At 42.2% G+C, this 13407-nt stretch overlaps 1 protein-coding gene across 1 annotated transcript; it reads right to left on the bottom strand.

Annotated features, from left to right (window-relative positions):
• Positions 1-2062: 2062 nt before the first annotated feature.
• Cdx4 (caudal type homeobox 4) lies at positions 2063-11250 on the bottom strand. Its single transcript, XM_021154092.1, has 3 exons — positions 10593-11250; positions 4498-4643; positions 2063-3218 (listed from the first exon to the last, which is right to left on the bottom strand). The coding sequence occupies exons 1-3, from the start codon at positions 11086-11088 to the stop codon at positions 3012-3014; spliced, it is 849 nt and encodes a 282-aa protein (XP_021009751.1). The 5' UTR covers positions 11089-11250; the 3' UTR covers positions 2063-3011.
• Between the last annotated feature and the right edge of the window lie 2157 nt (positions 11251-13407).

Raw genomic sequence — 13407 nt, 5'->3', positions numbered from 1 at the left:
TGCGCCACCACGGCTGGCTAATACCATTTTACTATGTTCCTTTACTATCCATTTACAATATTTTCCTGGATGACAGACACACAATATGGGACTCCTTTGCTTTGCACTGTTGTTCGGGAGATTTAATGATCATATACTCAGGTCGGCAGCTACATTTCAAACCTATTAATTAGCATTATATGAGACACTCAGTAATTGTCAATTATTTGTGTTTCTCCTCAGTAGCATATTCAAGTATGAAAATGAGAGCCAGAAATACCTATTTGAAGGACTAAATGTAAATCACATAATATGGCTATTTCTATTGATGAAACTCTAATGAGTTGTTACCCATTTGTTATCAGAGTTCTAATCACTGCTGTAATTATTTTGCAGTGTTTTGGGGGGTGGGGTGGGGTGAGATGGGCAGGATCTCATGTAACCCAGGCTGTCTTCAAACTAATTATATAGCCAAGTATTTTCTAATCTCCACATCTTGAGTTCTGGGAATACAGGCACAAGCTACTATGCCCCCATTTATGTGTCTCTGGAGACTGGACCCATAGCTTCATGCTAGGCAAGCACTCTATGAATTGAGCTGTTCCCAGTCCCTTTGTAGCGTTCTTAATGAGTAAGTGGCAAACAAGAAGTTGATGGGTTTTAATATATGTAAACATACTCAATGTTTTGTAGATGGCTACCTCTTAAGTGTTCTTCACACCACCTTTCAATGTATTTCGCCCTTCTAGTCCTTTCTTACTGGCTCCCCTTCTCTTCTTGACTTGGCTTGGTAACATTTAAACGTTTCCACCGAACAAGTGGCCAGTTGTCTGCATCTGAGCCAACAGTGGAAAACTTTCCTTGGGCCTTACTTCCTCCTGTATCTGGAAATAAGCCAGGTCCTCCCAGTGATCGTTCTTTATAGTTGCACACAATATCTAAGATAAGATCAGGGGTGTTCAAAAAAATATTTGAAGACTGGAACACTGAATAAGTTGCAAAGACTCTTCTGCAGCGTGCAAATTACTTGAGGATGGGAAAATAGTATGCATAAATTTGAAAAGTAATGAAAAGAAAAACATCCCTCCTTAATTCCTCATTCACCTGACTGAACCCAGGTGTCCATTTGCTGAATTTTCATTTCTGCCTTGCTCCTACCCACCCTTTCCTTATTGAAGCTACTTACAGTGCAACCTTTGAGCTCTAGTGTTATCTTTCCTCTGTCTACACGCCTCCAGTATATGCCACTGTAATATAGCCATAAAAGTAGGGGATATATCATTTTCTCAGCACCCAGAGAATTAACAAACACATTTTTGAGAGAAAATGCCTTTAATATGCTATTAAGAAAAAAAAAATTCAGATTTTTCAGAGTCTAGAGTAGTGGAGAAACATCAATAACTTTACAGCAAGAAAGGGCAGCTTCCATGTAAATGTGACAGTTACCACCAAAGGTGTGTTTTTGTGTATTAGGAATGAGGTTGGACTTCTTTTTTTTTTGGTTTTTTCGAGACAGGGTTCCTCTGTGTAGCCCTGGCTGTCCTGGCACTCACTTTGTAGACCAGGCTGGCCTCGAACTCAGAAATCCGCCTGCCTCTGCCTCCCGAGTGCTGGGATTAAAGGCGTGCGCCACCACGCCCGGCTGAGGTTGGACTTCTTATTGCAGACAAATCATCATCTATCTGCAGAGAGGTCCTCATCAGCATTCTTTATTTTTTTTATAGTATAGAATAGAGTTTATTCAGGGCATGGGGAGCAGAGTCAAGAGGGTAGTAAAGGCAGAGAGAGAGAGAGAGAGAGAGAGAGAGAGAGAGAGAGAGAGAGAGAGAGAGAAAGAGAGACTGGCCATGAGCAGGTAGAGGGTCGGGAAGGGAATGGGGAAAGATGGGGGAAGGGAAAGCAAGAGTCTCATCAGCATTCATAATGGCCTTATTTTCTATCTATCTTTGGAAAATGGCATGATGCTCACACCTCATTTTGCTCATCAGTAAAATGGATGATTGGTATCTTCCTTATTGGAAGGAATATACTTCCACAAGGTCAGGGCAGAAATGGAAGTTTGTTTTTTTTGTTGTTTTTTTTTCCTTAAATCTTTTAGCACAGATTGCTATCCTTAGTAGGAGCCATGGAACCATGAACCCCTTTTCTGACATTTCCTTTAGGGATGGGAAAACACAGTTCTTATTTTTAATCCCCCAGCAAGTAATTGTGACACCTTGTCTTTCAAAGGGAGATTTAATCTTTGGCCATTTTGATGTATGCACTGTGCCAACAAAAAAGCCCCAGGCCACCCTGCTCACTGCAGCACCTTTGCTTACCCAGACTGTGTGCTTTTAGGTGGTGGACTGCTTTCTTTGAGAATGCAAGGGTATTTGTTCTGTATGTTGAATATCTATCTGTCTTGCTAGCAACTCAGTTAACCCAGCCTATATCATTCTAGTCTGACTTCATTGTTTTGACAAGATTTGAAATAGATAAATCTTCTAAGTTCTATGGTTAGGTAATTGATAGCAGGTGAGTATTATTCAAGGGGAAAACTGATCTTCATTTAATTAACCAATGGCAATAGATTTGTAATCACCTCCTGATGCTGTTTTACAAAGTTATCTTGTAAACCTGGTTGTTTTTTAATTTCTTTACCAAAAGATACCTCCAGATAGAGAAATTTATGCTTACGTTACTCCTATTCCCTAAAAAGACCAAAATCAAATAACAAATACAAGAGCATATGCACAAACAAGTTTCTGAAATTGTGAACAAAGTTTCAAGGGCTCTTGAGTCTAGTCTTTAAGGAGTAAAGCTTTTCACACAGCTTTTTGCCCAGCCCCCATATGACAGCATGGAATAAGAGTGGTCTGGGGATGGTTTCTGAATATTAGAGTCTTCTGAAATATCTCCAACTCATCGTGTGTCTACTTGTTTGGAATTGTGTCTTGTAAGGAATTATATCCAATCTCAACTGCCCTGCTGTTAGCTTAGAGGCCAAAGAGACACTGTAACAGGAAGGATGTTTCAGTTTCTCTGCTCCTGTTTCATTCAGAAACTATGACCTGCTGTATCTCAATTGGCTGAAATCCACGGACAGCAGATGGAGTGGTGAAGAAAGCGTTAGGCAGTTCTCCGGGGCTGATGGAGCCAGAGTCACTTTGCACAGAACCTCCAGTGTTCTCAAACTGGGAGATTTTCTTTTTGATCATCTTCCTCTCCTTGGCTCTGCGATTCTGAAACCAAATTTTCACCTGAAATACAAAATGCTTTATACTTAATGGGAACAACACCCTAAGTGTAACCAACACAGCAAGTGCCAGCCTTACAAGCCTCTTCCACACACATCGCTTCATTTGAGCCTTCGGGTGACTTTGTGAACTATACCCATTTTACAGGTTTGAAAACACTGTGGCTCAGACAGAGAAGTCGCTTTGTAAGAGATGAGACTGAAGCCATCAAACCTAGGACTACCGACTCTGAATACAGACCTATATGTATTACAACTCATTTGCATCCTCTGTTACACAAGTAGAAATAATTATATAATGATGCTGAGGTCTGCTGATGAAAGAGAAAGATTTAAATGGCAACAATGATTACAGTTGGCCATTAAGAAACATTTTCTTATATTAAAAAGTTAACACCCAGCCGGGAGTGGTGGCGCATGCCTTTAATCCCAGCAATTGGGAGGCAGAGGCAGGCGGATTTCTGAGTTCGAGGCCAGCCTGGTCTACAAAGTGAGTTCCAGAACATCCAGGGCTGTACAGAGAAACCCTGTCTCAAAAAACCATTAAAAAAAAAAGTTAACACCGAGAACTGGGTGAACATGGTCATGAAATACCATCTATTTCTTGTTGGAAATCAACACGAGAGTGATATTAATGTGCCTGTACGTGGTTGGAATGCAAACTGCTTGAGATAAGGCAATGCATTAATGAATTTTACATTTCTAGACTTCAATGATTCCAGCATCTTTCTTAGATTTAGGGAAAACTCACCAGGTGCTCCTGTAATTGCCAAGTCTGAATGAGTGGAGACTGCTGCCCTTTGCTGTAACTTGATCTTTATTGAGTAGTTACAGGAAGCTAAATTGGAGGCAGGCATCATAATATCATACAGACCAGAGAAGATTACATTTCCTATTTTGAATAACAGAAACGCTCCATCCACAGAACTGCACTGATATGTAGTTCCTCTTGTAGTTTGACTCATAGGAATCAGACAGTGGCCACATTTGTGAAATTTCCACTTTTCACACTCGTTAGTACTACTTGAGGGACCAGATCAACGTTTGACTTGATTGATGAATTATATTGGACTTCTAATCTCTTTGCACCTCTCTGCTTGATCTCTTGCTCCCAGGCTCACAAAATACCCACCCATTAAATAGCTAATAAGTCCTCTGATCAATGAAACAACACAGGGTGAGGATGGGTTTAGGAGCACTTAGAAACGCCTCTGTCTTCTGTTTTGCTATTTCCTCCAAACCCTAGCTGATTGAAATAACTATGTGGGAATGTTTGGTAATACCTGTCTCTCAGAAAGGCCCAGGTTAACTGCCAGCTCTGACTTCCTCCGGATGGTGATGTATCTATTGCAGTGAAATTCCTTTTCCAGCTCCAGCCTTTGATGATCTGTGTAGACCACACGATACTTTTCTTTTGTCCTGGTTTTCCCTGTTGAGAAAGCATAAGATTTCATCTTATTCTTCTCTTCTGGAGATTATTTGGATTGAGGGCACCAGTTACTCTTCTAACTTTCATTTATTACTTTGAAATAGAAAGGAATTGTATTTTTAAACCAAATATATCATGTCAAATATATCATATCATGTTATCAATACCTAGCTGGGTGTGAATATAAACATCCATAATTGTCCTGAAATAATCAGTGGAATTACAGCTACTCTACCTACTGTTATAGCAAAACATTTAAAATATTTAAACACTCAAACACACAGTTTTCATCCAAATATAATAATTGAATTAACAATAATGGCAACAGCCACCATGAATTACACTTTGCTTTGTTGTTGTTGTTGTTTTGTTTTGAGGTAGGGTTTCTCTGTGTAGCCCTGGCTGTCCTGTAATTTGCTCTGTAGACCAGGCTGGCCTCAAACTCATAGAGATCTACCCTTCTCTGCCTCCTGAGTGCTAGGACTAAAGGTGTGCACCACCATAGCTGGCCCTCATGAATTACATTTTTTGCAATGCTTTCATGACTGTTTCCCATTATCTTATCTACTCTGTTAAATTACATGGAGAATGTTATTGTATAGACAAAGAACCTGAGGTTCAGTATAGGTAAGTGAATTTGTGCTGGTGAGCCTAGGAGGGCAAACCCAAGCATGTAGCTCTGACTCTAGGCTCAGTATGCTGCTGGGAAGTATAATGCCACATGAAGCAAACTATTCTGCAATTCTGACATTGTAGTTCTGTGTATTACCTAGAAAGAATTTGTATAGTTTGAAAAGAAAATATTTATTGCTACTTAGCAAATTACGTTTCAAAATGTCACCTAATGTTTATTAGAAAAAGTACTATTTTTCCTGTGGGAGTCTTAAGGCTTTTTTATTTCCAAGTGAACAGTGAATGGGGAAGGAGGGTGTGTTGACTTAAGCAGACTGAAGTGAGGACTCCACGTGCTTTGAGAAGATATCCAAACATTTGGTTTGTGTGACAACATCTAGCTAATTTCTCATGCTTGCCTTTAAATAGAGTTTTATTCTTCCTTTCAAATTTTGCAAAGGTGATTAGGAAGTCTCCCTTTCTTTTCAGTTTCTCTAACCCACTCTAGGATCTCGCTTTTTTTTTCCCCCTGTGGCTTTTAGAAAGTTCTTCTGATCTTCTCTGGTTGTTTTTGATGTGAGGTTTTGGGCCCCCTCCCCACCTGTAGGACAAAGACCTCTTTAAAGTGGGTCCCTAAACTCCATTGAGGTGTTAAGATGCAGCACAGGCCTAACAAAGGAGCCACATAGCATGGATCCCATCCTGAACCCTCTTTACATTCAGGAACATCAACCAATTGGCTTGGAATTTACAAGCCCTAAACAAATGTCAGACACCCTTTCATCTCCAGGAAGAGGAGGGGGCTTGGATGTAGAAACAGATCTACCTTAGGATTCAACTAAATGGCTGGATAACTTATGGGCTACTCAGTGCAACAAAAATTCTCTTCCTTGAAATGATGAGCCCCAAGTCCCAGCCAATTAACTTTCCTCAAAGGCCCAAACTTCGAGCCAGATTTCTGGATCCATGCAGAAACACAGGAAACCAGGGATCTGGCTTTTGGCTTTTGGCATCTTCCAAAGACAGCATGTATACTGAAGGATGAAAACAAAAATCTGAGGTTTAATTTGTTTTCAGGACCTCAGTTTTAGAATCAAAGTATATCTTTGAGGAGATAGTTCCTAAAACCCTTCCTGATCAAAAAAAAAAAAAAAAAAAAAAAAAAAAAAAAAAGAAAAAAAAAAGGGACTGAGTTTAAATTTTAACTTGAAAGAGGAAGGTTAAAATTCAACTTGTGTGTGTCTGTGTCTTCAGTTCAGTCAATTAATCAGTAAATATAACCAGACTTCAAGAACTCTGGAAAGATTGTGGTCCTTCCCCACCCCCATTGGTCATAAATTTCCCTCTTGTAGTTTCTTCTGAGGACAATAAAGTCAAGACCAGGCCTCTTTATTTGCCATGAAAATGCTCACCCTTTCCGGCAATATAACCTTCGAAGAAAGGGGCAATGACAAGAGCTGAGATGCATATCAAAGCTGAACAAGTGTTAAAAAGGGTCTGTAGGCCCAATCTGATGATAAGACGGAAAACCCCAAAGACAAGGGAGTATACTAACTACCTGCACAGTTTACAAAGGGAAAGAAAGTCTCAGAACCATGGCTCTTTCCCCAATAGCCCCTTCCCCTGAGATGAGTGAAGGGATCTGGCCACTTTCCGGTAGTACACAATATCCATATTCCCACACTAAAGCCAAAGACCAACAAAGCATGAGGAGGACTTGTTTTTATTGTTTAAGTTCCTCTATTTTCCAGAGACAATGACATTTTGAGATCAGGGGATTTCCTTCTCAGCCGATACTATGAGTTGATTTAGGAATGAAAGAAAGTCTAAGATTTATTAAAGAGCTACTTCTACTCCTCTGAAATGAGAATTTTGTTACTTCTTCTACAAAGACTTGAACAATCACCTCCATAGTTCACAATGGTCCTTCCTACCACCCAGGAGGCAGTACCTCACAGTTCACAAGGAGATGTCACTATACTGGATGACACTGTCACCATAAATGTGGTTGAAATGGTGTTCTGTGGAGAGACTAGCAGCCAAAGTGATATTAGGCAGAACAGCCCATATAAAGCCTCAGGACCACAATGGTAATGAGAACAGAAAAACAAAACAAAACAAAACAAAACAAAACAACTGATGGAGACAGTACCACCGTGATGACTTTTCACCTAATGGCAATCCTTTACTGCTTTTTAACTAAAAATCACATCCAAACTCACTTTTAAAGTTGTCCAACAAAATATGAAAAACCAAGGAAGACAATGACCAAGGCCTCAAGGATTATTAAGCAATTCAGTTTATGAAGTGTCCTAACTGAATACAGCTTTTAAAGTATTTCCTTAGTGGCCAGTGGCTGAAATAGAATTGTTCAAATGACTTCCTTTCCTTTTGTAAACAGGGAAGCCTCTTTCCAGCTCTGCTAAGCATGCAGCTTGGCCAGTACTCATATAGGGCTTTAGTTCTGTACTAAAGAAAACAGTGGAAAACGACTTGTTCTCGTACACTGGCGTTGTTTAAAATGTGAGACTGCTTGAAAATATTAACATTTATAGAAATGTTTGGATAAGATAGATTGCATATGGTGACATGTGTTTAGAATAGGTTTATTCTATATGTCTATCTCTTTGCTTTAGAAATCACACCTGAGGAGCTGAAGAGGTCTGCAACCCTATAGGAGAAACAACAATATGAACTAACCAGTACCCCCAGAGCTCGTGTCTCTAGCAGCATATGTAGCAGAAGATGGCCTAGTTGGCCATCAGTGGAAAGAGAAGCCCATTGGTCTTGCAAACTTTATATGCCTCAGTACAGGGGAATGCCAGGGCCAAGAAGTGGGAGTGGGTGGGTAGGGGAGCAGGAAGGGGAGGGTATAGGGAACTTTTGGGATAGCATTTGAAATGTAAATAAAGAAAATATCTAATAAAAACAGAAAGAAAAAAAAACCAAAACAAAAAAAGAGAAATCACAGCTGTAATGAGTGCTACACACACACACACACACACACACACACACACACACACACACTTTAACTTAAGTCTGTTTCAACTATCTTCATTAATGAAAAAAAGAAAAACAAAGCTTTAATGGGACTGCTTTCATTCCGGGAAGGGCTACTTCCAGTCTGTTGTCCACAGAGTTTTGTGTTTTTCTCTCTCAGCCCTAAACGCTATGTCCATGTGCAATGGTATGAGGTGAGGAGAAAGCTTAGGAAGCTCTGACTTGTCCATTCACTTAACAGACCTTTAACATCTGTTCCCTTGCTAAGCATATAAAGGGGTATGCTTTGGTTCGGAGTGTCCAATGGGGTGATGACATTGATTTTTGTGGACTTTATGGCCCGGTATCATGAAAGATATTCAGTGAGTCTAGAATCTCCAGAACTTATGGAAAGCGTCACTTATATGTGTGGTGTGGGGTGCTCTCATCTTAAATTGTTGACAAATAACAACCTGAACTATAAGAATATGCGAAAGGATGGTATTAACTTACAAGGACTTTAAAGGAAACAAATGTTGATGTTAACAAAACTTTGCCTATAGGACAAGTTGCCAAGAGTCCTAGGAGCTATAACCTCATTCTCAGTTTTTGAGCTTCTATAAACACTGAAGAGAGGAAGTAACACAGAGTAAGGGGGGTCCTTCTCAACTTGGCATCAGAATTACCCAAAGAAAGGCTCTGAGATATATATGGAAGACTTAAAGCAAAACAGAGAAAACTGTCATGTTTCCCCTCAGCAACACAAAGACAATTCATCACAACTGAATTTTCTTATTGCGTCATTTTCCTCACATTGTTTTCCATTCTACAAAACAAGCTAGTGACATTTCCCCCTACAGTATTTCAAAGGACAATCCTAGACAGTAGGTATTTTTATGTCCTTTTTAAAATATGTATTTTGCTTATTCTTAGGTTTTAGTGAATGGATGTTATTTTTACCCTGAAGATTAGATGTAACAACAGCTCTGGGGATGAATGCCCTACCCTAGCCTCATTTTTTTTTTAAAGTTACATGACTTACCCATATTTTCTTCTTAATATAAGTTCTTAAGTGTTACTTTTAACTTGGGATCTCTACCCTAGTTATAAAACTGGAGCTTCCTCCTTCTGGCTGAAAATTCTCCTAAAGGTAAAAAATGTTACCTCTCTATCCTTTCACCTTTGCTTTTTGGAAGATCGAGAAGGGAAAACACATGGACAAATACTATTGAAATATCATTGTCTCCCCAGAGGGATGAATGTGATAGTCAAATGTCACTAATTTTCTCTAATGACAGGGAACAAGTATTGGAATAATAATAAAATGTTAAGAGAACAACCACAGCTGTAAACAAACATGTCATGGCTCCCAGTCTAAGACTTACAGTGGAGTCTTCATTTCCTCTAAGCTTGCGCCTCCCTACCCACCAGCTAGCTGCTCCCAGTTGCCCGCCAGGGCTTACTGGTCTGCGACATTAGACCTTAAACTGGGATCCTTACACCTAGTGTTTTGACGCTGTCACAGACTTGCATTCTGCATCTGCATTTGTAGCCACCTGCTGAAATAGCTAAGAGAGCTTTAGGCACTTAGTGGCGGGGGTTTGGGGAGATAATAATACTCGGAACGGTTGGGTTGTGTGCCTGGCGGGTGTAAGGTTTGTGTCCTATGAAATGACAGCTCAGTTCTGTAACCTTGTTCACCTTAACGCTTCCTTTGGTGGGTAGGGACATTGGAATAGGCTTCAAGACATTTCTAATTTGGGCGACGGAAGATGTAGCTTCCTTGGGCCGTTTTTTTTTGCCTTGGAAGCCTTCTTAGGCTGGGCTGTCGGTTGCCAGCTAAGCACCTACTAAGTTAAGCATCACAAGTTTTCAGCGAGGCTGCATACCGCGGTAGGGAAAGATTTGGAGATAAAACCGGCAAGCACCATGACAACCTTAGCTGTCCTTCACCCTGTTCATCACATGTGCTTCTGTTTTTTTCCCTCCGGACAACGACAGGATTGGATCCCGATCCTTGTGGTTCGTCGGGAACACTGTCCATACCCTTACTCCCTTGACTTATCTGGAAAGGGTAAAGCCAAACCAAACCAAAACCCAACCAACCAACCACCCACCCACCCACCCAAACAAACAAACAAACCCACCTCAACAATCCCCAGGAGAGGTTTAGTTCCAAGCGCTACTTTTAACCGGCTTTGAACCTAGGCGCAAAGGAGGGAACTACTTGATCCCGTCAGCCAGTTAGGCTGTGGGCTGCTTAGTTGAACTCTCCTACGGGGACGTGGAGTGAAGAGTAAGAGGGTAGCGGACCAAGAGTAGAGAAGAGAAGAAACAGCGGGACGATGGATTACTCACCGGTCACCTGCACAGTTTTACGCATCCATGCATAGGGGCTGTGACGGCTCCTGCTGGGAGAAGTGGCGCCTGAGGTGCCGGAGTCGAGGGAAACCAGTGACTCGCTGGCCGCGTCTGGCAAGCTACCGCCGTTGCTTGCACCGCTGGTGGGTCCCAGAGTGCTGTAGTCTGGGGATCCGAAAACTGGAGAGGTCATGTCATTCATGGGCACTGTGCCCATTGTACTGGGCGGCCCAGGGTATGTACTCCAGTCTTCCCGGGGCGGACTGTAGGGTGAGCTCCAGGCTCCCAGCGAAGGCCCGTGAGGATCCATGTTGGACATATGAGGGTACCCCACGTAGTGTGGGTAAACTGGGGCTGCAGTAAAGTTGGAGGCAGGCAGAGGACTACCACTGCCCCCAGAGGTGCCCACTCCGGCTGTGCTGCTTCCTCCAGGGCTCCTGAGAGTGCCTGGGTACATGCCCGCTTCTTTTTCTAAAAGGCAGCTTCCATACATGGTGACTTGGATAGAAGAAGTTGCCCCCTAAGTCATCCTGAGGTCCCTGTAAACTTAGCGCCAACCCGAGTTTGAGACGCAAGAGACTATCAATGGTCAGCACTAGTAGCGCTGCTAGCTCCTCTGCGCGGCTCGGACTACTCCATCCTTCCTTTCCTACCCTAAATTTCCAGGTGACTGGTAGTGAGCCATAGGAGGGTTACCAAAGGCTGGGCTGACGTCAAGGGGCTTCAAGCTTTTACATAGCATTTGCATTCAAATGAAGGGCCACTTAACGTCTTCTTGTTCACTCCAAACACCTTCTCCCCCTAGCTCCTAGCCCATTGGCGCCGCTTCAGGGACTCTTCTGCTTTCTTAGCACCACTTTTGCGCTTTTGGAGGCAGTTGTTCCTCAAGAAATTTCTCATTGGCTTCTTCAAAATGAGACTGAGAAGAGCAAAGTCTTGCTTCCTTTCACTGAGGCCTGCCTTTCCCTGATCTTCCAGAGCCCAGCTTGCTCTCCAGGTTTCCCCCTCTGCCCATACTCTTCTGTATGGACTTTCCAGCTGTTACTGGCCCATCATGCCACTGGCAAGGATTTTCCCTTCTCTCACACACAAGGAGAGGGCTTTGTTTCTCTGGACAGATAGATATTTGTTTCACAAATGTATATTCAGTATCCACAGTGGGTCAGGAATTGTAGGCACTGGGGAAACAGCACTGACTTACACTTCTAACTTCCTAAACTTACATTCCAGTTGAATGGAAGGTTACTTAATTAGATGCTAACAAATATGCGCACATTAAAGAAGGAGAAGGAGGAGGAGGAGGAGGAGGAGGAGAAGGAGGAGGAGGAGAAGGAGAAGAAGAAGAAGAAGAAGAAGAAGAAGAAGAAGAAGAAGAAGCCATGAAAAGGGGAGAGAGCGCAAGTGGGTAGTGCATACTCTGAACTTCATATTAATGTATTAGTTTCCGTCTGTCTTCTTCAAAGTCAGTGCCCTAAAGGACAGGAACTCTTGGAGTTTGAAATCCATGGCAGCTACAGCAGACTTGCAATTTCCTTCCAAAAGTATGAACTAGGTAAGCATTCCACCACCTATCTCCCAGACAGTCACCCATTTAAAAAGAGAAGCCCCAACTGCATCTGCATTACAAAGCACGATGCTCCAAGATGAAGCCTGTAACCAGCTTGACTGTTGTACTCATTCACTCATTCACTGAATACAGGTTTTTGTTTTGTTTTGTTTTGTTGTTGGTGGTGGTGGTTTTTTCCAGACAGGGTTTCTCTGCGTAGTCCTGGCTGTCCTGGAACTCACTCTGTAGACCAGGCTGGCCTTGAACTCAGAAATCTGCCTGCTTCTGCTTCCTGAGTGCTGGGATTAAAGGCATGCGCCACCACGCCTGGCTCTGAATACAGTTTTTGATAGCATTCTTGATCAGGTCTTTATTCGAATAAGTTGTCACCAATTATTTGACCCTTATGACATAGTACACATTTTAATAGTTTGTGCAACCTGCTCCCATACTCCACTCCCTCTGGTAGACTTGGTTTTCCTGGTTGGTTTCTTTTCAGTGACTGGGTTATTGGTAGTTGCAGCTTTTCCTGTAAAGACTTCTTCACACCAACAATCTTCTTTCCTTTTTACCTTTTTTGGCCTGTGGCCCCTGCTCTGAGCCGTATTCTCTGCACTCTTTCTCTGCAGAGCCTTCCTTACACCCCTTCTCTTGCTCATCTATGTACCACCATTTCTGTATTCTTCTTTGGACCTCTCTCTGTACTGCCTTCCCCTGCACCCCCTCTTTGAACCCCATTTTTTGCACCCTTTTGCATCCCTTTCTTCTCAGCCTCTTCTTTACAGCCCTCTCCCCATCTGATTTGCTTTTGTTGAGGCCCCTACTTTCTTCACCCAGACTTTGTCTTGTCTGGCTTAGTGAGGACTGTGTTCTGTTGCGGGGTCCTTGTGTGTGGGTTTAGTTCAATACGATTCCCAGGTTCTTAGTAGATTCTTGTTCAGGAGTCTGATGAATCATAGTGTATGTTGTTTGCAGGGCTCTTTGGCTCTCTGACTTCTCAAGATTCTGCTGAGGTCTGTACTGATCTTCTTGTACATGGGCAGTCTATCATTATTCTTGAGGAAAACAGGTGTTTTTTTTTTTTTTTTTTTTTTTTTTTTTTTTTGACAGGGTTTCTCTGTATAGCCCTGGCTGTCCTGGAACTCACTTTGTAGACCAGGCTGGCCTCGAACTCAGAAATCCGCCTGCCTCTGCCTCCTGAGTGCTGGGATTAAAGGTGTGCGCCACCACCACCCAGCGAGGAAAACAGTTTTAAACCAAGTGGCA

The sequence above is a fragment of the Mus caroli genome, chromosome X (assembly GCF_900094665.2).
Source record: "Mus caroli chromosome X, CAROLI_EIJ_v1.1, whole genome shotgun sequence".
Taxonomy (NCBI): Eukaryota; Metazoa; Chordata; class Mammalia; order Rodentia; family Muridae; genus Mus; species Mus caroli.
This window is presented reverse-complemented; position numbering and strand designations above follow the sequence as displayed.

What these genes read in the sequence shown, in the direction of transcription:
- Cdx4 (XM_021154092.1), bottom strand. Translation starts at nt 11,088, where the DNA reads ATGTATGGAAGCTGCCTTTTAGAAAAAGAAGCGGGCATGTACCCAGGC. An exon ending in TAAAACTGTGCAGGTGACCG is followed by an intron (nt 4,644 to 10,592) that starts GTGAGTAATCCA and finishes CTTTCTCAACAG; the next exon opens with GGAAAACCAGGACAAAAGAA. An exon ending in TGGGCCTTTCTGAGAGACAG is followed by an intron (nt 3,219 to 4,497) that starts GTATTACCAAAC and finishes TTTGTATTTCAG; the next exon opens with GTGAAAATTTGGTTTCAGAA.